Consider the following 24,347-nt stretch of genomic DNA (forward strand, 5'->3'; position numbering starts at 1 on the left):
TCACCAAACTGTTAGATTTTTTTCTTTTGTGATGCTTTTCCAGGTTTGTACTGCAGGTTTTTCAGTTGGGGATTTGTGGGGGTTTCTCCCCTCAGTCTCGTCATCAGGTGGTGAAATACATGTTCAATTGGGTTAAGGTCTGGTGATTGATTTGGCAGTCTAAAACCTTCCACTTTTTTTCCCCTTTGTTGTGTTGGCAGTGTGTTTTGGGTCATTGTCTTGCTGCATGATGAAGTTCCTCCCAATTAGATCGAATTCATTTCTCTGTAAATTGGCAGACAGAATGTTTCTGTTGACTTCTGCAAGTCCAAGCCATGACGCTACTTCTATCATGCTTGACCGTCATGAGCAGATCCTTGCTTTCTCCATGCTTTGTAAATAAAAAAAGTAAAAAATATCTAGAAACAGGCTTTTAAATAATAAATTTGCTTTTAAAAACTAATAAAGAGAAATTTAGTTCAATTTGCCTACATCAAGAAATTTTTAATTTCGGAGATATAATTTTTGCAGTGTTCAAACGTCATTACAGTGATGCTTGTTCTTTGTGTGAATATGCAAAAACTGATGCCGGCGTCTGGCATATTTTGGTGATTTTCCTGCTTAAAGACACTTGGAGCAGGTTCTGGGTGCTGGGCTCAAGCCCTTTAATTGTGGAGATGGGGAAAACCATGATATAAATTGTCATTTCATACTTTTTTTTAACATTCAATTTTATTAAAATATCTGCAATAAATGTATAAATGTATAGATTCCTGCCTGAGAAATAATTTTGTGTTATACATTTTGTATATAAAATATATATGTGGGATGTAACCTAATATGAATGCATTCAGATTGAAAACATAAAGAGTCTTAAACAAATATGAATACAGATACGAACAATAGGGGGCTATTCCTTTTTTTTTGTTTAATAGAAAGCTTAAAAACTCTGTGAACACAATGTTTCTTCTTTTATAGCTTTAAAGGCAAGCTCAGTGAAGCTCATGGGGAGGGTTGCCAGGTATTGACAAAGTTCCCACCTCAACTATAGCTCAAAAACAGCACAAAAGACATGAAGTTATATTCTAAAATATTTGCCAGTTTTTATGCATTATAATTGGAAGCTGGAAACCCTGCTAGTGGAATTTAGTTCATTAAAGGGACACTCCAGCCTGAATCTAAAAATATCACCATTGATACAGCTAGTGTAAACATGCCTATTTGTGTTACACAGCAGATTTCCCTGTTTGAGTATTGGGGAAATCCCCTCCTGATTTCATATCTTGGAGGCAGATGTGAAATTTGAAAAACTACAATGATTATGGTGGACATTTTTGTGGGAGGGGAATGGGGAGAGAATGGGGTCTGTGCTAACTAGATAACAATATGTTCAGGGAAAACAGATAGCTGCCCGCCTACTGCTTATAAGCAATGCCACAAAGGCATGGTTGGCAGGTTGCCTTGTCCACTGGAAAAAACTCCCAGATACCCCCACCATAAACTTGGTGGGGGACCCTCAACTCTGGGAGCTTGGTCATGCTTGCCCACCCTTCTCAGGCTGCTAGGACCTGCGGGACCCTCTCAGTGGCCTGCATTCATTAGGATGTGAAGGAGGTACCTGCCACTGAGGTTTTAGTGGGGAGCTGAGCAGGTGAGTGCTCTCTACTTTTTGGGTTAATGCCTGACCTACCTGTGACTCTTCTTGAAGGTCAGTACTGGCCTGGCTTCTCCTCCACCTTGCCCCACCCCAGAAAGTCCCAGAAACCCAGAAAAACACCCTGGTGGTGACCCACTGGGAAAATGTCTGCATGACCAGCCTGCATATCTCAGGAAGCAGAGCATGGTGTGGAAAGCAGTGCTGAGGGTGGCCTGGGAAGAACAACTTTCACCTTTCTGTTCCACCATCAAATATGTGAGAGAAATGCAGAGCCACATTGACCGCATCGGCCCAATTATCAAAGAACTCATGGAGCAAGCATAGCAGCCCATGGCACAGCCTCATGAATTCCAGCCCATCAACCATGTGCTCCTACTAGTCCCCAGTGCCAACAAAGTTTTTGGATCTTGGAACCCCTCCCAGCAACCCACCCAGCAAGACCTCATGGAGCTGATAGCCAGTTTGCAGATGTCTTTTCAGAGGAACCAGACCTGACACAACTGGTCCAGCATGACAGTAAATCCCTGGCTGGAGTACTCATCAAGCAGTGGCCCTACTGTTTCGCAGAGGCCCATCATAAGGCTATCGAGTAGGAGGTGGCCAGCATGCTAGGAGATCGCAGAATTGAGGAGTCCTCTAGCCCCTGGTCTAGTCCCATTTTCATGGTTCCCAAACCTGACAGCAGTCTACAGATTTGTAATGATTTCCCAAGGCTCAACCAGGTCTCTGACTTCAACAGCTACCCTCCCCTTTGGATGGATGACTTAGTGGAGCGCTTGGGGAGAGCCTGCTTCATTTCCACCCTAGACCTAATCAAGGGCTAATGGCAGTTGGCCCTAATACGAGAAGCCAAACCCAAGACTGTGTTCTCTACCTCCAGGGGACACTGGCAGTGCCAGGTTCTCTCCTTTGCACCCACAATGTTTCAACAGCTGATAGATATCGTCCCATGCGCAAACAGCTGCATATGATGTGGTCAGTCACTCAGCTACCTGGTCAGACCACCTATTTCACCTGAGGAGGGTGCTGGGAGGGCTAGAGAGGCAGTACCGAAATTGACTGAGGCACAGGACCGAAATTGACTGGGGTTTCGCATTGGGGGAGGTTTGCTAAAGCTCCAAGAGAAGAAAATATGAGTGGCGAAGGAATATTCACAGTCCACTTCCAAACATCAGCTATGTGCCTTCTTGGGGCTAGCAGGCTACTATCAGAGATTTGTGCCTAACTTCTCCTCTTTATCCTTCAGACCTCACCCATTTCAGACCTCACCTCCCCTTCATTGTACACACTGATGCCTCTGAAATAGGCCTGGGTGATGTGCTGTCTCAGGAGTTCAAAGGAGAAAAGCACACAGTTTTGTACATAAGTAGAAACGTTGCCCATTCCACCCCAGAGTTTGGGTTGATGCTATGTATATGTATATGTTATTTTTCCTTTTTTCCCTAAAAAAGTTTCTGATTGTTTAGGTTATTCAAAAACCTTGGTCTTCTTTTGGTTAAGTCATTCCTTTGTTGATTTGGATGTATGCTTTCGGTCATTGTCGTGCTGTAATGTGAAATTCCTTTTCATCTTCAGCTTACTAGCAGACACCAGAAGGTTTTGCACTAAAATTGACTGGTATTTCTAGCTATTCATGATTACCCTCCACCTTAATAAAAGCCCCAGTTCTGGCTGAAGAAGAGCAGCCCTAAAGCATGATGCTGCCACCACCATGCTGCACCGTGAGTATGGTGTTCTTTAGGTGATGTGCTTTTTTTTTTGCACCAAACATACCTTTTGGAATAATGGAAAATTAGACCATAGCACATTTTGCCACATGGTTTGGGGTGATTTACTTGAGCTTGAATGTTTTTTGTGAGAAAGGGCTTCCATCTAGCCACCCTACCCCATGTCCCAGACACGTGAATAATACAAGAGATTGATGTCACATGCAGAGAGTAATCAGTACTTGTCAGATATTCCTGCAGCTCCTTTAAAGTTGCTGTAGGTCTCTTGGCAGCCTCCCTGGTAAGTATTTGTCTTGTCATTTTATAAATTTTGGAGGGATGTTCTGTTCTTGGTGATGTCTCTGTGGTGCCTCATTTTCTGTATTTGTAGATGATGATGTCCTGGAACACCGGTTCCATGGTACATGTAATGTTTTGGAAATTTATTTATACCCATCTCCTGATGGATATCTTTCTACAAGTGAGATACCATGTATACTTTGTAAGCTCTTTGCATACTATGGTTTCAGCATTCGGATGAAACAAAGAAGTGAAGAAAATCCTACAGAAACAGCTTATCTTTATTTGGGGTTAATCAGAATAATTTCCATTGATGACAGCTATATGATAATTACTTTTGAACATGAGATGAATGTGATCCTTTGTTCATTCTGAACACAGCCACATCCCCAATTATAAAAGGGTGTGCACATTTATGCAACCAGGTTATTGTAACTTTTTTATTATTATTTCTAATTGTTTTTCAGTTTTTTCCCACAATTTATATACATTGTAATTTCACACTGACTTTTTTTCACAGGGCTGTGTGGATACATATGTGTAGATGCATATATATATACACAAATACACACAGACTGAGCACTTTATTAGGAACACCTGTACACCTACTCATTCATGCAGTTATCTAATCAGCCAATAGTATTGCAGCAGTACATTGACTACAGTAACTCAGACATCCACTCTGTACAATTGTGGTGAGCAGAAAAGCATCTCGGACTCACCAAAACAGAACAGTTGAAGACTGGAAAAACATAGCCTGATGAATCTGATGAATCTTGATTTCTGCTGAGGCACACAGATGTTAGGGTCAGAATTAGGCACCAGCAGCATGAATTCATGGACCCAACCTGCCTTGTGTCAACAGTCCAGGCTGGTGGAGGTGGTGTAATGGTGTGGGGAATGATTTCTTGGTACATTTTCGGCCAGTTAATACCAATCAGTCATTGCTTGAATGCCACAGCCTATTTGAGTATTGTTGCTGTACATCCTTTCATGGTCACAATTTACCCATCTTCTACTGGCTACTTCCAGCATGATAATGTTGTCTCAAACTGGTTTCATGAACATGACAATGAGTTCAATGTTCTTCAGTGGACTTCAGTGGATACAGGGTTTTTATATATATATATATATATATATATATATATATATATATATATATATATATATATATATGTGTATATATATATTAATCATTCCTTTGTCCAGCATATCCATGCTGTATAGGCTACTCAGCCTTTACACACTGATTGGCCATAACATTAAAACACTTCTGATCTGAGCGACTCTGACAAGGGCAAAACTGTGATGGCTAGACGACTGGGTCCGAGCATCTCCAAAACAACAGGTCTTCTGGGCTGTTTTTTGTATGCAGTGGTTAGTACCTACCAAAAGTGGTCCAAGGAAGGACAACTGATGAACTGGCAAGGTCAATGGGTGACCAAGGTTCACTGATGCGTGTGGGGAGTGAAGACTAGCCCATCTGGTCAGATCCCACAGAAGAGCTACTAGAGCACAAATTGCTAAAGAAGTTAATGAAATTAGCTGTGAGATATTGCAAAGTCAGAAATATTAATTGTGAAAGCATACAACTGGTCAAAGGTGGATTTAAAATTAATATTAATAAATTAATATTTAGTTTGAGCTTTCAAAAATTAAATACTAGTCCTAATTAGATTGCCAAAAAAAGGAGTGAATACTTTTCAATTATTCAATTTTTAGACTTTTTTAAATAATTACGTAGACATCTAAATACTTTATTTAATTTCATTTCTTTTGAGAGTCATTTCAAAATGAGCAGAAAAAAAAAATCACATTCTAATATACTTAATATAACTGAATATTAAATATGCAAAATATTGTCCATTTACTTTCTTTGTTTTAAATATTTCAAATTTTTAAACCCTTCTGTTTATTTCCAATAAACCGAAATCCCAGATTTTCAGTTGTGGTCTCAGACTTTTGGACCCCACTGTAGTTCAAGAGCATCGGTTAATGTTCACATCAAACAGAATGCAAAAAATTGTCATCTCAGTGACTTTGTCCATGGCATGGTTGTTGGTGCCAGACAAGCTAGTTTGAGGTTTTCAGAAACTGCTGATCTCCTGGGATTTTCACAAACAGTTTATACAGAATGGAGCAAAAAAAAAAAAAAAAAAAAAAACTCAAAACCTGGCAGACCAGACCAGGCAATGTTTTTCCAATCTTCAAACTGTGCAGTTTCTGTGAAGCTCTGCCCATTGTAGCCTCAGATTCCTGTTCTGAGTGGAACAGGAATGTGTTGTGCCTTTTGTGATGATTTTTCTGCTCACAAAATTGTAAAAAAAAGTGTAGTTATTTGAGTTACCATAGCCTTCCTCTCACCTCGAACCAGTCTGGGCATTCTCCTCCAACCTGAATTAATTATCTCCTTATGTATTAATTATCTAGGCTATCTAGGTATCTAGTACAAATTTAAGGGAGAAGAACAACCAGACAAAAAAAAGAAAAACTTTATCTGAGAATGAAAAGAGCTTTTATGACAGTCAAATGTAATATACCTAGGAATCTGTCTCTTCAGTTTCAAGATTCAAATGCAACTCTCATTTAGGTTGCTAATACAGGGAGAGAGTTTGATAAAAAAAAAAAAAGAAAAGAAAATTTACAGTGAAATAATAAAATGGGTACCAGAAAAAAAACCTCTGAGTGCACTCTTTTGTTTGTTTTTTTCTTTTCCTACCCCTAGTTTTCTTCCTTCAAATTTCTTTTGTCCAACGTCCTTAGAGCAGAGAAGACGAATAGAAAATCAATGATCAACAGGTGAAAATGCAGAGGTCGAAGAGATGAGTGTGGCCTGATGAGGCGGCACTGCAGAAGATGTCCTCCAGTATCCAAGTCCTTAATTAAAGCTAATCTGAAAAAAATAGCCTGTACAACATGCACAGAGCAATCAATAAGTCTTCAATTTATAACGACTATGCATATACTACATTATAAATTAGGAGACAGTATGCACACAAAAAAAATACACAATCAAACCCCCATGTCTGGTCCATATGACAATAACTGCTGCCATTAATACCACACCAAGACTCCTGTAGCACACTTCTCTATGGCAATACGGAGCATAAGCATTGCATAACTGTTGCCTTCGCATTACAACAAAATGAAATAAAATGCATCTCTTACTACCCTGACTGCTTTTTTTTCTCATTGACTCTCTCTTTTTTATTATTATTATTATTATTTCTTAGACCTGCTCACACAAGCTTTCTCCTCAAGCATGCAAGTTTGGTTTTCACACCATCCTGTGTAAACTCTAGAGACTGTTACACAGATTCACACATTTCCAATATAAAAATTATAATAATATAATATAAATATAAAAAATGCCTACCTTTTGCTGGTGAAATTCCACTGCTATTCCTGTCCCAAGGCAGCAATTCTGTTTTGAATATCTGTAACCTTAAAGGCAGTGCAATTTGATGACATTTATTATAAAGATTTATTGGAGACTTTGTAATCTCGAAAATCTAATTTAAAGAAACATAATTTAACAATGTTTTATATTAAGTCTCACCGCACTTTGAGCACTCTGGACTCTGGCCACTGCTATTGCTACTTCGTCCTCTAGTCGAGAGAGCTCGCAGCTTGCAGTACTGACCTCATAGAAACTCAACCTCCTTTGGGTGACAGTAGGTCTCTCAATATCAACAGCAGACTTTAAAATAAAAACAATGTGTAAACAAATTAAGTTTCATATCAAAGGGCTTTGCTAAGACAGACAGTTTTCTAACTTTCAGGTAGAATATGGTCTATCAGAAGAAATGTTGCCTACTGTGTTATGCAACTGATATTAATTATGCTAGTTATGCAGGTACATGCGACATTTTCAAACCATATTGCATTCTATCTTTGAAATACAGCAGGAAATATATATTCATTTTACAGTGCCTTTATTACAGATAAGAACCCGTGTTAATGAGTATCAGTAACAAAAAAATCATTTTAAAGGATTTTAAGTAAAAAAAAATGCCTTTTTTTCACATAACTAGAGGTAACTGGGAAGCATTTCATTCAAAGGATAAACAGGATAAACCAATTGGGAATTATGTGGAAATTATTTTGCATTTCTAAATACGACTAACACTTTCCAAGAAATTGAGTCTACACAACACATTCATATCATCTTATAAATGTTACCTGCAGGCGTATTTTAAATATTATGACAATGTGGCATAATTATAACACTATACATATTAATTGTGCAAGTTTCAGGTCAGTACAATGATATTTTATAGCATATTTCCTGTCCATATACTGTATAGAGATGTGATGTCATTACTTGGCGTCATTGTATGTAAAAACATGCTTCGGTTAAAATTTGGCTGATGATCTGTTTCCTGGATGATGTCATCGGCCCTCATCTTTATGTTTACAGCCCTGATCCCAGACAGGGGACTGTGTAAATTTTGATACTATTGCTCATCCTATTCTACTTGATTGACTAGAAAATGTTGCTGGTGTCAAGGGAACGGCCCTTTCCTGGCTCAGGTCTTATTTGACTGATCGTTATCAGTTTGTAAATGTAAATGGTGACTTCTCTTCTCATGCTAAGGTAAAGTTTGGTGTTCCGCAAGGTTCTGTTTTAGGTCCACTGCTCTTTTCTTTATATATGCTACCTCTGGGCAAAATTATCCGTAAGCATGGTATTAGCTTCCATTGTTATCTGATGACACACAGTTGTATGTTTCAGCAAAGCCAGATGACAGACACCAGCTTAATAAAGTTGATGAATGTGTAAAAGACATTAGAAACTGGATGCTTATTAACTTCCTTTTACTTAATTCTGACAAGACAGAAGTACTTGTACTAGGACCACATGCAGCTAGAAGTAAGCTTTCTGATTACATAGTATCTTTGGATGGCCTTTCTGTTTCATCATGTGCAGCAGTAAAAGACCTTGGTGTGATTATCGAATCTAGTCTTTCTTTTGAAGCTCATGTAGATAATATTACTAGGATAGCCTTCTTTTATCTCAGACATATTGCTAAAATAAGAAATATAATGTCACTACATGATGCAGAAAAATTAGTTCATACTTTTGTTACCTCTAGGTTGGATTATTGTAATGCCTTACTGTCTGGATGTTTCAGTAGAGCAGAAGAGCAGAGTTCGTACTTAAACCAGAAGATATGACCACATCACCCCTATCTTATCTACACTGCATTGTCTCAAAATCAAATTTCACATTGATTATAAAATATTACTATTGATCTTTAAAGCACTGAATGGTCCCACGCTACAGTACCTGAGTGAAATTTTGGTCTTTTATGATCCGCAACACCTACTTTAATCAAAAGGTGCAGGCTATTTGTTGGTACCCTGAACAGCAGGTACCTCGAACAACAGGGGGCAGAGCTTTCTCCTACAAAGCTCCACAGTTATGGAACAGCCTTCTAATTAATGTTTGGGACTCTGACACAATCTCAGTGTTTAAGTCTATGCTGAAAACACTTAGGTAAAGGAGCAGATCTGGAGTGTTCACGGGCATAGAGTGTTCTGGGATGTTTGGATGCTTTTGTCCCCCCACACTCACGCGTTCATTCAGGTTTGTTTTCCTACGATGATAGCTTGTGATAGCTTTAGGACTGCAATTCCCACGAACACTTTTGCATTCAAGTCTCCATCAGTGAACGGTTGATAACTTCAACAAAACAGATGAAACAGATGACTTCAGATGAAAACTATAATGAATTTTGGTGGTTAGACAATTGCATTTTTTGACAATAGAGTATACAGTTATAGAAGGGAATTATTTATAATCGCAGTATCTGGTGTCACCCAGATGAGGATGGGTTCCTTTTTGAGTCTCTTTCCTTTCAAGGTTTTTTCCTCATGTCGCCTCAGGGAGTTTTTCCTTGCCACCATTGCCTCTGGCTTGCTCATTAGGGATAAATTAATAAATTTAAAATTTATATTGAGTTTATTTATTTCTGTAAAGCTGCTTTGTGACAATGTCCATTGTTAAAAGCGCCATGCAAATAAAATTGAATCGAACTGAATAAATAACTGAAGAAAGTCAGCACACATTTAGCTCTGCTCAATCATGGCCTTCACTTTACTACACTCTTTTTATAAAGGCTCCAAGGCACCACATGACATATTTAATGAGACATTGCCTTGATTAGTTAATAAGGTTGAACAACACATAAGCATCATTAAATGGCATAGTCCAACCTTCTTACTCCCAGTGAATCCCACCATGAAGCATCATGGTCCAAAAATTAATCATATAAACAGTTATTACCCTATACTGCAACATCAAGTAGCCATCGTTAATTAGTACAGGATAACAACTGTAAATAAGACAACTGTAAATAAGTGGATATCCTTCCCCAAAGATTTAATTATAGAAATATCATGAGGACAAAATCCTCATTTAAATAATAAATAGCTTGGAGTTTATACAATCCAGAATGCTTCCCTTATTTTTTTTTTTTAATAATTCTTTATCAACAAAAAATTATAAAATTATAAATGTTTCATTCAACAGAAAATTATAATCTGTATACTCCACCACACTTTATTGTAAACCAACCTACTCCCCTTAAACAAAGTCTACCTATAAGCTAATTACATAGATTAAAACATATTTGTAAAACAGAGGTAGTATTATGAAATATTACGATTAAAAATGACATCAAAAGAAAAAAACAACAATTTCTGTTAATTGTACATTGACATTCAATGTACTGTGACTCATTTAAATAGATTAAATACATATACTATCTGGATGATACACTACACTGGCACATACTATCAACTGATGACATGTTAAATCAAGCATTTTATTAGCCACCTCTTTTCACATGCAAGCAAGCATGAAACTTGTCTGATAAACTATTAAGACCTGATGTTGTAAAATCTAAAATGTAAAGGCATATACAAGGATATATTTCGCGTAGAACTTGTTCTGCATATCAAAATTTAATATGACGATATGATAAAGTTTTTTCCTACACTATGAAACACTATGCAATTAAATCATGTATAACATGTACAACCAAAAATCGACCTCCTGCAATGTCTTTGTCCCAAGTTTTTATGTTGAAAAACTACACATCAGTTAAAATGTTAACACCTTGCCAAGATATGAAAAGCCAGGCATATTGTCTTGATGGTATTTCTATAACTAAATCTTTGGGGAATGATATCTACTTAGTTACAGTTGCTACTTTTTTAATGGTTACCTGATCTCACAGTATAGGGTAATAACTGTTTATATTATTAATTTTTATAATTAATTTTAATGCTACAATTTCTTTTAATAATAATGTCCTTTGTCTTTTTAATACAAATAAGGTGGAACTCACTATGGAATAAGAATACTGTTGGAATATGCCATTTAATGACACTTGTGTTTTGTCTTTGGATTTGTTGTGCTTAATGACAAATGAAAAGAAGTGCAGTGTTTTAAATTTTGGTGTCATTCAACCTTGTTAAGTATGTCACGTGACGCCTTACAGCCTTTATAATAAAGTGGGGAAAGTGTGACATAAGACTACACATGGATGAGGGCCTAAAGCCAAAACATTTGTGCAATCATTTCCGTTGAAGTAAATGACTAAACAGAGCTAAATGGATGTGGACTTTATTTCTTCATTTATTTATACATTAACCTGTTCATGTACCTATAGAAGTATTGAAAATAAACAATATGGTATAGTATAGAAAGGGACTTGACATAATTGAAGGCTTGTCACCTTCAATTCACCTTTTGGATCTATTTGTTTTTTGTACAGACTGAACTTCGGAGAGTATGTACTAAAAGGTCTCTCGGGTGATCAGCTTGCTGAATGCATGACTTTTGGTTTGTTGCACAATTGCAATCCTTCCACCAAAACACTGGTCTAGTGTTTTTCTATTTGTTTTTTTTGGTTTTTATGCCTTTTTTTTCTGGTCATGGGTGTGTGACATTCGAAAGACATCATCACAGTGCAGTTTTCTAACCCACTTTGTTTAAAAAATGCCAGTGCATTTTCACTTGCTAAGATCCAGATGCATTCAAGTACAGACGGTCCTGTCCCATTTCACATAAAAACAAAAAGTGAAGCAAAGCACAAACAGTGAATGGTGTTAAGATATCAGTGGAATTCTCAGTCAAATTTGCACTTCACACAAGCTCAGAATGCCTCTCCAGTGTTGTGCTGCACTTATATTTTTCTCCCAAATGACTTCCTTTTGATGCTTTACATTTAGGCTAGCTCTCAAGAAATCATCTCAAAATCTAAAACTCATCTGGCTACATAAATTCAAACTGTAATTAAATATTGGGGCAGGTACATCTTTTCTGTTTCTAATATAGAGTTTCTGGGGCTTTGCCTGACATCAGAGTCATTTTGATTTGAACAAAAGGGTATTAGCTTTTCTATTTACTGTGTTTACTATTCAGAGCAGACATAGCATGAACCCAGTAGAGCATTACAGTGCTATTAAGTGTAATATTTTGCCCCAATATTATTTACATTTAACAAACACGCAGAGCTACAGAGATTTCATTCATGTCCTTTTAATGCTAGTCAGCTTTAAAGCTTCAGCTTAAAGTTTAAAGTTTAAAGTTATGCACAGATAGCATTATTCTAAAGAGAGGCTTCACAAAATTTATCCATCTGTTTCTCCTAGTTTTCTTGACTGGCTTAAAGAAATGGTTCTTTCGTTTGTCTGGAAAACACATATTCTCCTAAGGCTGATTATTATTATTTTTTTTTTACTATTTGGAGCCCTTTCCTTGAGCATGTAGAAAAAAGTTGAATATAAAAAACAAAAAGCAGTGAGTGAGCGAAAGTTCTGTGGGTGGACATGCAAAGTTGAAAGAGAGGTCCGAAGAAAATGGCTAGTTTGGTTCAAGCTGCCAGGAAGGATATAGTAACTCATATAATCATTCTTTACAACTGTGGTGAGCAGAAACGCATCTCAGCATGCAGAAAACATCAAAACTTGAGGTGGATGGGCTACAACTGCAGAAGGCCACATTGGGTTTCACTCCTGTCAGCCAAGAACAGGAATGGAAAATGTTAACCCTGTGTTAATGGATGAGCTTTGGTTTAGGTAAAACAGTTTTCTGAAATAGCTGAATGTTGTAACTAGTGGTGGGCGATGTGACCAAAATTCTGGGTCACGGTATGAGTAATTTTATTTCACGGTAACGATATATCACGATATATCACGAAATAATTATATATAGTTATTCTGGAAATTCTGGAAATTCATCAAAAAGGGCTTTATATGTTATAAATATGTGGTAATGCCTAGTTTTGGATAATCCGGTGACTTTTAAGTGAATATTATGAAAGCCAGAAGATATACTGTATAAAAGTATTTTTACTTTAAATAGCATATCTTTTGGCTTTCATAATATTCTTTTGCAGGCTTGATTTTGAGGTTGCTTGTACTACCGCTGCTTGTTGTTACCTTTGCCTGACACAGTTTGTAAATCACATTTTTCTGCTCTTTGTAAACCCAAACCATGTCCACACCACAGATATTGCACCTCTTTTAGTAATAAATTCCTCCTCCTGCTCTGGAGTCGATTGTGGGTCCTCCTGATCTGTGTGTTTCTTCGTCTCACTCAATCCAAACTATTTACATGGCTAGTTACATACTACGAAATACACGGAACAGAAAAATCTGAAAGCATCCTTATGGACACTTACCAAGGGATGGTAGAAACTGAGTGCACTCAGAGTTTTTTATGCCTTAATAGTGGTCTATTTTAGTTTCTGGTAAGTATTTGTTATAGAGCATAACATGTAGAAAGGAAACAATTATAAACTTGAGCTTTATTAATCACGTTTTCTCCCATGCAACAATAACTTGAAGGAAATATTCATTATGGCCTACAGTGAAAGCTAAAATACCACCTTCACAATACATTATTTTACAGTGCAACATTTTTCCTCCTTCATTCCACATCTGTCTTGTTTGTCTTGGAGGGGTGGTGGTTGCATTTTATTTAAGTGAACTAATCATCACATAGCCAGGCTTTCTTGGGAACTTGCCTAAATAATTGGTGACAAACCAGAGTCGGCAGCTGGCAGCAGCCAAACATGCTAAACTGACTGTCTGGGAGCTCCCTTGAGGCATTACTTAGGTTCCATCATATTGACACTGGGTCTGGTACCCAAAACATAAACAAAAGTACAGAAATTCTCAGAGTTTGTTCTAGTAATCTAATTAATATAAAATTAGATCATAACAAATGCAGATCCAGCACCTCTGCTCTGAAGTTAGGCCTGCTCAATATTAGATCCCTTACATCCTTACATCTAAAGGACCTGTTGTAAATTAAATGATAACTGAAGAGATTTAATGTACTTTGTTTAGCAGAAATATGGATTGGCCCAAATGAGTATGTACTGTAGCTTTAAATTGGGCTAGCCCTCCTGGGTACAGGTATATATAGTACCTTTGTCTAACTGGTAGAGAAAGAGGCATCACAGTTATTATTAATGATACCCTAGGTGTTACCCAGACATTTGGATATGAATTGACCTAATTTTAAGTACTTTTTATTAACAGAACACACATAGCTCCAAAAAAAAAAAAAAAAAAAAAACACCACTCAATCATTTCCACTGATTGCCCTATTCTGAATTCCTACAACTGTTGGAGACTTCAGTATTCATTTCAATAATTGACAGGTTCCACTGAGAGCAGTGTTTTTGTCTATTTTAGATTCACTAGGGTTTGATCAGAAAATGGAACAGGACCCACTTATGGCCAACACATCCATGATTTAATATTGTCATTTGTAGGGAAGAGAGGATCCTTAAAAAAATTTCTTTTTACTACTCTGTTCTATTTTAGCCGATATACTTATTTTTCATTGACGCAAACTTTTAGAATGATTATTTATGAATTTAATTTATTATGAATAAAAAAAAATTGACTGCACTAGTTTGACTCAATTTCATAGAACTGCATATGTGTTTAGTAGCCACAGAAACAGCTTTTAATGACTACAGTAGAGTACAATGTAATAGTGTATGAATGAAATAATTGGAAGCAATACTATTCAAACAAGTGAGACTGTGGCTGAAAAGCCGAAGTTACCAGTCATGTGCATTGAGCTGAATGAACAAGCAGCACAAACACGACAGTACAGCTGTCTTGGGATATGGGCTGGGATTTAAATCTGTTCGTTTAATATATCCAAGCATCAGGAACATGCAGTGTTATCCGTGTCCTGTATGTTTTCGTAGAATGCGCTGGCCTCTGCTGGGGTACCAAACAGGCAGGTTTTGCCATCGATAACAATGTGTAGGCAAGCTAGGTATAACAGACTAAACGTTGCACTGCCTTTGTAAAACTCAGCTTTGATGTCACTGTAAGAAGCTCACTTTTTGGCCAAGGCAAAACTGATGTAGGCAAAGAATCTGACTAGCATAGATCCTTTTCCTAGTCTGAATAGTGATGAGAACAGACAATGAAAGGTCAGAGGCATTCACCTGGCAAATGCTTAGACGCTAATGTCCTGTGTGCTCTAACTCCAGGGGTTAGAGGAAAATTTCTTCACCCATGATTTCATGTAATGGCCAGGAAACAAATTCAGTTAGGGCCTGTTTCTCGAGACCCTCAGGTAAGCCTACAATTTGTATGTTTTGTTGGCACAAGTGGTTTTCAAGATTCTCTGAATTAGATCTCAGGGTAGCATTTTTAGCTTTCAAAGTTGCTAACTTGGTTTGCAATGCAGTAATCCTGTGATCAGATAATGCAATTAAACATGGGTGAGAGTACAGGAGTGTGTCTCCGCAGCCGATTGAATAGTGTCTAAGGAAGCTTGAATAGGAGCAGGCAGACTATCCACTGATATATTCGAAGAAGTTGTCTTGTACTAGGTCTTTGCAGCTCTTTTCAAACTCTGCAAAAAGTATAACAACCGAAATAGGGATGTTAGCATCAGGCATCTTTTTTTTTTTTTTTTATCTGAGGTAGTTTGTTCAGAATGGGTAGTTGGAGAATAGCCATCTAATATCCACTTTGTTTAGGGGAAATAAATCATGACAAAAAAGCTATCTTAGAAGGGTTTGATGCTAAAGAATTGCTGTTTAAAATAGATGTATATAAAAAAATTAAGAAAAAGTTTTGTGAACAACCCCTATGCAAAACAGTTTGTGAGTGAGCTTTCACAAGGTTTCAAAACAGATTCCTGTTTACATATTATTGTTGCTGAGTTATTGTTGGAAACAACACTGAAATAATCGGAATTAGAGTGTAGCTGAGTAAAGCTGATAAAATTTGGTCAAACATCAGCACATGTCACAAACCCCTGAGTTTCCCAATTTACACCTTAGGTATCAGAGGGTTAGCCACAGCTGCAACAGTAGCACATTTGGGAGTTGTTAGAATTAAGGGAATTTCAGAAGAGAATTTCATTTTCCTGATACTAAAACCCAAGTACCACAGACAGAAACAATGCACAACAATGCACGCTAGAATGAACCAGAGTATTAACTGAAATCAGTTAGACCACATGACCTCAATTTTATCTGCACTACATTGGCTCCCAGTAAAATTGCTGTGATTATAAGCACTGAATGATCTTGCCCCATAGTACCTTAGCAAAACTACCTACCATGCCTGTTTTGATCCAAAGGTGTTTGATCAAAAGCCCCAAGTTATGGAATATCCTTCCAAATAGTGTCTGGGACTTGCACACAATAATTGCTATACTATATGGCTAAAAGTATGTGGACACCTGAAAAACACACCCATATGTGGGTCTTCCCTAAACTTTTGTCACAAAGTTTGAAGCACACAGTCATCTAGAATGTGTTTGTTAAGCTGTAGCATTAGGAATTCCCCTTTACTGGAATTAAATGGCTTAGCTCAAACCTGCTCCCTGTGCACAAAGTGAGGTCCATAAAGACATGGTTTTGCCAAGGTTGGTGTGGAAGAACTTGAGTGGCCTGCACAGAGCTCTGACCTCAACTTGACTAAACACTTTTGGGATGAATGGATTTCTGACTTGGTGCCAGGCCTTCATTCCCAACAACAGTTCCTGACCTCAGTAATGCTCTTGTGGCTGAATGGGCATTCTGATTCTCTACTTCTGCTTGGAGCTTCTGCATTTGTCATCCCAAATGGGTACCCTAAAGATTTCCAAAAACAGTTTATGCCAAGACTTGCCTTTGCTTCAAAGGATAATCTGACCTGAATACTGTAGACTTGTACCTAAGATCTGCTGCTGTAATCATAAAGACTGTCCCATGCTCATCCTAGGACTCTTATTCACAATATGCTCACGGTGTACATCCTTTCATAACACTCGGTACACCTTGACTTTACTCTTCTACATCTGTATACTCTAATGATTTATAATCCTACTGTCTGGGGGATTATTATTTCCCTTTTGAGTATGACCCCTCTCACAGTTTCTTACTCATGTCACCTCAGGGAGACCTTCCTTGCCCCTGTCACCTCTGACTTGCTCATTAGAAAATCTGCATTTACATCCACATTTTTATAAAGCTGCTTTGTGGCAATGTCTATTGGTGAAAGCACAATAAAAATTAAAATTTAAGTGAGTCATGTGGTCTTACCTTCTGCATAGAAGACAGCTCAGTCCTAAAAAAGCTGCCATCAGCTGGTGTCACAGCTTCTCTTTTAAGGGCCGAGGCAAAATAAGGCTCTTTTCTCCCTGGAGGCTTCAAGTCATCTGTCAGTTGGTTGGCCTCATCCTCATCAGAAGTAAAGTTCTCATCAGAACTTTTTTCTTTGTCACTGATGCTTTCAGTCAGCTTCTTCAGCCTCTGTTTGAGCTCTAGTTCCTCTAGGTCCACTAGAGACAATACGTCCTCTACAGTTTCAGCCTGAGAAACAGGAAACATTCAGTATTTTATATTATTTAAGCATTGGCTGTCTTCTTTTCATGAAGTACTAAACTTGACGTTTACTTGTGAAACAAGAATCATAAAACAATGGTTCTATTTATCTTACTTTAACAGGACTTGCTAATGCTGTGCTCTGCAGATGCCCCTGATATGCAGTGAAAAACACCATGCCATTAAAGTAAGGTGAAAGTGTCCTTAACTTCTTTGAAAGGTATGTTAAAATAGAAAGAACTAAACACAGTTACAACAATACACATGCTCTTTAATTGCAAGAGTGTTTTGCAACAAAATGACTGCTATATACTTTTTTAAGTTTGTAAGCAGTTTACAGGTATATTATATAAATTGTTGATATATGTTATGTAACCAGTTATAGAGGCTATATGCACAGATATGATCCCTACAAGAATGCACATCTGGAGACTTTAAACTGTGGAGTGAATGAGCACAAAAAAGGTTATGCCAATAGGGTTGTCCTAATAGGTTTCTCCACTAATTAATTAAACTCTTTAAAGAAAAAAAAAAAACAGCACTGTTTATAACTGTATATTAAATATCTCATATCGATTGCACACTGGAGTGCATTGGTAAGTGGCACTTGGTGAAATTTGGTCAAACCAACAATGGCAGTAAATTTCAGATGATTAACAATGTATAACTTTTACTTTAATATCCCTTTAATATCCCTTTGTGCTCAATTGGTTTTGTTTTCAGGTTAACTTTACTGTCATCAGCATTCAATAATGCCTTTTCGACAAATGTCTGTGCTTAGTAAAATGGATTTCACACTTGTCTGTTTGAATGTTAAACACATGTATGGCCTTGAGTAGATAGTGTAGATTTGAGTAGGTATTGATTACTTATTGCTTCATGCATGGAATTTCTCTTATTATTTGCAATATATTTTTCTTGCTTCAAAGCCTTACGCACATTAAGTCTAGACTATTCTATGTAAAGAGTAATAGGAAATTTAATTACCATATTCACCATTCAGAAGCATAACATTAAGAAAAACTGCCAACCAATAAAGCAGAGGAACAGAGTCTATAGAAAAATTGTAGAATTATAATACAGCACAGTTGTTTCCCATATACAGTTTCCTCCAAAGGTATATGAAGGGCAAGGCTATACACTGAAGACTTGTGGGTTTGAGATCAAAAAATGAATGAGACGATAGATCAGAATTTGAGCTTTTATTTCCTGATATTTACATCTGGATGTATTAAACAACTTGGACAATGGCACCTTTGGTGGGAGACTTTAGGTGAGCAAAAGTATGGGAACAGAATATTACACAATTTATTTACTTAATAGTATTGCCTTAATAATTCAAAGTTAGTGAAAAATGTACACATGAATAGTTTAATAATTTAAAGAAGTGAATACCAGTTTCCAGCGCTGTCTTCCAGAGCCTTCTGAGTGTCTATCATCTTGGCTGAAGGATGAACCAACTGTATGGAGAAAATTATGTATCAAAATTGTTGATTTTCCTGCAGCAAGTTTGAAATTATAAACTTGTATAATTTAAGACACATGAAACAAACCACAGAATGGCAAGATCTATTTCTATGTATAGACATTTGGTTTTTGTGGACTAATTACATTTCAGTGAAGTACTATAAAAGTGCAAACAGCATGAACACAGTAATCCATCAAGGCTAAAAAAATGGCATCATCCTTTTCTTATACTTTTCTCTTGTACTTATAGTTTTTGTTTTGCCAAGCCTAGAATTTTTATTATTTATTTCATCATTATGATGAGTGTAAAGTTACAAACAAGTAGTTGTTTGTGTTTTGAATGGGTTTTACATAGGTAATGATGTGTTAATGGAAACAACGACCTGTGGCTAATATGATACTGCCGCTTTAAAAATCTTGCTCTTTTGGGGATATTTGCGTGCTTCCTTGTCAATCTACTAGCTATTCTCTGAGAGAAGATATGTAACTGTGCATGCTTTGCTCAAAAAGGTTGTTTGTAAATAAAATAGCACAAGTATTTTGTATAAGTATCATATCAGCGTAGTGACATTATTGAAATGTGTATTCTGTTCGTATTTCACTCATAAATAGAGTCAAAAACAATAATCATTTTAGTGGAAAAAAAAGAAAAATATATGATAATCTGGTTGTATAAGTGTGCACACCCCTAAACTAATACTTAGTTGAAGCACTTTTAGATTTTATCACAGCATTCAATCTTTTTGGGTAAGAATCAATCAGTTTGGCACATCTTGACTTAGCAATATTTTGCCATTCTTCCTTCCTCTAACTCTGTCATTTTGGCTGGGCATCTCCTGTGAACAGCCCTCTTCAGGTCACCCTGCAGATTTTTGATTGGATTTAGATCTGGACTCTGGCTGGGCCATTCCAAAACCTTGATCCTGTTTTGGCAAAGCCATTCCTTTGTTGATTTGGAGCTGTGCTTTGGGTTGTTGTCATGTGAAAGGTGAAATTCCCCTTTATCTTAAGTGTTTTAGAAGAAACCTTAAGGTTTTGTGGCAAAATTGACTGTTATTTGGAGCTATTCATTATTCCCTCTACCCTGATCAAAGCCCCAGCTCCAGGTGAAGAGCAGCCCCAAAGCATGATGCTGCCCCCACCATGCTTCACCGTGGGCATGTGCTGTCTTTTGGTGATGTGCTTTTTTTTGCGCCAAATTTATCTTTGGTCTCATTAGAACTCAGCCAGAAAAGCCAGGCGCTGCAGCTGTTTCTCATCCAGATAATTGAGATAACTTGTGTATATACATTCAAATATTATAAAGTGACAATTTGCAATTTGCCCTGATTGTTGCCAGTGCTAGCTATCTAGTTTATTATTATTAACTAGATATTCTTATTGTTGTGTTCATTAGTAACTGTAGCTTAAATAAACTAGCTAGCTAGCCAAGTGTGAATAGCTAGCTATTTACTGTTTACCTTAATCCATACCTTAATTGCCGTCACTCATAAATTTCAGTACATAAACAATGTTCAAAGTGGAATGGGAATGCTACTATTCATTACTGGATATGAGGACACAGCTGTTGCAAGAAAGGTCTTAATTGTTCAGTTGGATAAAAATAGACTTTGACAGAATTTTTTTACAACCTTATCTGTCAACATGACAGATAATGATTTGCTGTAAGGCAACCTGAGATTCTCACTCAGTAGGGCAGCTATGAGTCATTGACAATCTGACTGGCAACATGAATATTGCCCTGGAAGCTTTGCTGAGAGGCACCAGGTTAATACAGGGAAACATATATAAAGCCTGTATATGTTAGTTAGTGAGATCTGGGCTTTGGGTGGGCCACTCAGGGACATGCAGAGACTTGTCCTGAAGCCACTCCAGTGTTGGCATGGCTGTATGGCACAACTCGTTGTCAGGCTGAAAGGTGAGGTCGTATGCATTATGGAGCAGGTTTTCATCAAGGATCTCTCTTTTTTTTGGGCTACATTCATCCTACCCTTAATTCTGACTAGTTTCTCAGTAGGCTTCACCATAGGCATGGTATTTGCCAGTAAATGATCTGCAAATCTGCAAATATTTTTGCCAGAAGTAGTGCTAGGAGTTCAGCCCAAAGAGTTTAAGTGTTTTAGGGAGTGGCTTGCTTCTAGCCAACAATGTCTAAGATGGTTGTCCTTCTGGCAGGGTTCTCCCAGGACTACCAATGCTCTGTTACAGTAGCCATTGGGTTCTTGGTCAGCTCTCTGACCAAGGCCCTTTAAGCCCGGTTTGGCCTAATGGCTTTAGCTAAAAGAATTCTGGTGGCTCAAAATTCCTTCCATTTCATAATGTTGAAGTCCACTGTGCTCCCGGGAACATTCAAAGCTTTAGAAGGAGTTTTATACCCTGCTGTGTTGACACAATTTCATCGCAGAGGGCTACAGTGAGTTCCCTGGTTTTTAGTCTGACATGCACTGTGAATTGTGGGGTCTTATACACACAAGTGTGTGCTTTTCTAAATCACGTTCAATCAGTTGAATTTGCCATATGCGGACGTGAGTTATAGAGATATCTCAAGATAATCAAAACACCCGAGCTCAATTTGGAGTGCCTTGGACAAGGGCTTGAAAACTTCGCTAAATTAGATATTTCAGTTGTTTATTTTTAATAAATTTGCAAAAAATTCTAAAAACATGTTTTTGCTTTATCATGGATTATTGTGTGTAGATTAATGGCCAAAAATGCATTTTATCCATTTCAAATTAAATATACAATACAATAAAGGGTGCAAAAAAGTAAACATCTAAATACTTTCTGAACTCACTGTAAATAGTATATTAGTAGTATAGTATAGTATATAAGTATATAAGCTGGGGCCTCCATGGATTCGACTTGTTTCTCCAGAACATCTCACAGATGCTCAATCAGCTTGAGATCTGGGGAATTTGGAGGCTCAACACCTTGAGCTCTTCGTCATCTTCCTCAAACCATTCTTAAACAATTTTTGCAGTGTGGCAGGGTGCATTATCCTGCTGAAAGTAGGGAATACCGTTGCCATGAAGGGGGGTACTTTGTCTCCAACAATGTTTAGGTATGTGGTAAGTGTCAAAGTAACATCCACATGAATGCCAGGACCCAAAGTTCCCCAGCAGAACATTGCCCAGACCATCACATTGCCTCCGCCGGCTTGCCTTCTTCCCATAGTGCATCCTGGTATCATCTCTTCCCCAGGTAAGCAACACACACACACCAGTCCGTCCACATGATGTAAAAGAAAATGTGATTCATGACCAAGACAACTTCTTCAATTGCTCCATGGTCCAGTTCTGATTGTACCCATTGTAGGTGCTTTCAGGAGTGGACAGGTGTCAGCATGGGCACTCTGACAGGATGCGGCTACGCAGCCCCATGTACAGCAAGCTACGATGCACTGTGTGTTCTGACACCTTTCCATCATAGCCAGCATTAACTTTTTCAGCAATTTGTGCTACAGTAGCTCTTCTGTGGGATCGGACCATACGGGCTAGCCTTTGCTCCCTGTGTGCATCACAGAGCCTTGGGCACCCATGACCCTGTTGCCAGTTCAACATTTGTCCTTCCTTGAGGTCCTCAACTCAACTAAGCTTCATTAAATGGTACCTGCAAAATACCATTCTCAATGTCAACAGTCAAGAGGTGACTCCAGGATGCTGGCCTTCTAGTGTTAGAAATAGCCATACCTGAGACTGGCCAATAAAGTAAGAAATTATGATGGGCCAAAGAACATAGACATTGGACAGAGGGAGAGTGAAAAAAAGTGTTATGGACCAACGAATCTAAGTTTGAGGTGTTTGGAACACAACATTTGTGAGACCCAGAAAAAAATGAAAAGATGCTGGAGGATGCCATCTCTCAAGTATGGTGGAGGAAAGGTGATGGTCTGGGGGTGCTTTGGTGGCGCAAAAGTGGGAGATTTATACATGATAAAAGGGATCTTGAACAAGGAAGGCAATCACTCCATGCCGTTCCTTGTGGACAGCGCTTGATTGGAGCCAAATTCCTTCTATGACAGGACCATACCCAAAGCACAGCTCCAAACTTTGCAAGAACTATTTAGAGATGAAGCAATCAGTGATATTCTACCTATTGAGATTAGAATTTCAGGTTTCATTTCCTGATATTTACATCTAGATGTATTAAACGACTTAGAGCACCCTTTCAAGTGATCAAAAATCTTGGAACATGTGACTGACAGGTGTTTCTTGCTGTCCAGATGTCCCCTGTTAGATTGATTGTTTAAACAGTTATTTGCTCTGAATATCTAGTCTTGGTTGGAGCCCTGGGTTTCACCTGTGAAGACTGCATTTGTTGTTAAAAAGGATAAACCAAGATGAAGACCAGAGAGCTGTCTCTGGGCAAAAAGCAAGCCATTTTGAAGCTGAGAAAAGAGGGAAAATCGATCAGAGCCACTGCATAAGTATTGAATATAGCCAATACAACCATTTGGAATGTCCTGAAAAAGAATGAAACTGGCATACTAACAACCAGACATTGAACAGGTCGTCCAAAGAAAACAACAGCAGTTGATGACAAACATTGTGAAAGCTGTGAAGAAAAACCCAAAAACAGCAGTCAGTGACATGAATAACAACGTCCACAGGGCAGGGCTGAAGGTATCACAATCCCATGTTTGAAGAAGACTTTGAGAGCAGAAATATAGAGGCCATACAACAAACTCACCAGCAGCAAGGACCCAAGATTAACCTCTGCTAAAGTTATGGAAAGGCCAAAGTGTAGAGAACAAAAGGATCTGCTCCTGATTCAAAGCATACAAGCTCATTGGTCAAACATGGTGGAGGTAGTGTCATGGCTTGGATTTGCAAGGCTGCTGCATGAATGGGCTCACTAATCTTTAGAGATGATGTAACTCACGATGGTAGCAGGTAAATGAATTCAAAAGTCTACAGAAACATTCTGTCTGCCAATTTACAGAGAAATGCATCCAATCTAATTGAGAGGATCTTCATCATGCAGTAAGACAATGACCCAAAACACTGGCAACACAACAAAGTACTTCATCAGGGGAAAAAAAAATTGGAAGGTTTTAGACTGGCCAAGTTAATTACCAGACCTTAACCCAAGTGAGCAGCATTTCACCTCCTGAGAGGTGACTAAAGGAAGAAACCCACCAAAACAAAAGTGTTTAAGTGTTATTTAATTTACTTTATCTGTTTATTTATCTGTTCCTATACTTTTGCTCACCTAAAAACAGTGCCATGTTCTAAGCTGTTTAACACATCTAGGAATATCAGGAAATGAAAGCTGAAATTCTAATCTATTGTCTCATATTTATATTTTGATCTCCAGAACCAAATGTCTTCAGTGTATAGCAAAAACAATAGAATTGGCCTTGCTGTTCCAATA

General features: G+C 37.8%; 1 protein-coding gene across 1 annotated transcript; it reads right to left on the reverse strand.

Moving 5' to 3' along the window:
* Window positions 1-6,881: 6,881 nt before the first annotated feature.
* Window positions 6,882-17,685, reverse strand: mlphb (melanophilin b). The gene is made up of 4 exons (XM_053234421.1): window positions 17,623-17,685; window positions 17,226-17,495; window positions 7,202-7,342; window positions 6,882-6,947 (listed from the first exon to the last, which is right to left on the reverse strand). Exons 1-4 carry the CDS (start codon window positions 17,683-17,685, stop codon window positions 6,882-6,884), a joined length of 540 nt encoding a protein of 179 aa, XP_053090396.1.
* Window positions 17,686-24,347: the final 6,662 nt, after the last annotated feature.

The sequence above is a fragment of the Pangasianodon hypophthalmus genome, chromosome 5 (genome assembly GCF_027358585.1).
Source record: "Pangasianodon hypophthalmus isolate fPanHyp1 chromosome 5, fPanHyp1.pri, whole genome shotgun sequence".
In the NCBI taxonomy this organism is placed as follows: domain Eukaryota; kingdom Metazoa; phylum Chordata; class Actinopteri; order Siluriformes; family Pangasiidae; genus Pangasianodon; species Pangasianodon hypophthalmus.

What these genes read in the sequence shown, in the direction of transcription:
- mlphb (XM_053234421.1), bottom strand. Translation starts at nt 17,685, where the DNA reads ATGGTGTTTTTCACTGCATATCAGGGGCATCTGCAGAGCACAGCATTA. An exon ending in CATTAGCAAGTCCTGTTAAA is followed by an intron (nt 17,496 to 17,622) that starts GTAAGATAAATA and finishes CCTGTTTCTCAG; the next exon opens with GCTGAAACTGTAGAGGACGT. An exon ending in TCCAGAGTGCTCAAAGTGCG is followed by an intron (nt 6,948 to 7,201) that starts GTGAGACTTAAT and finishes TCTGTGTAACAG; the next exon opens with TCTCTAGAGTTTACACAGGA.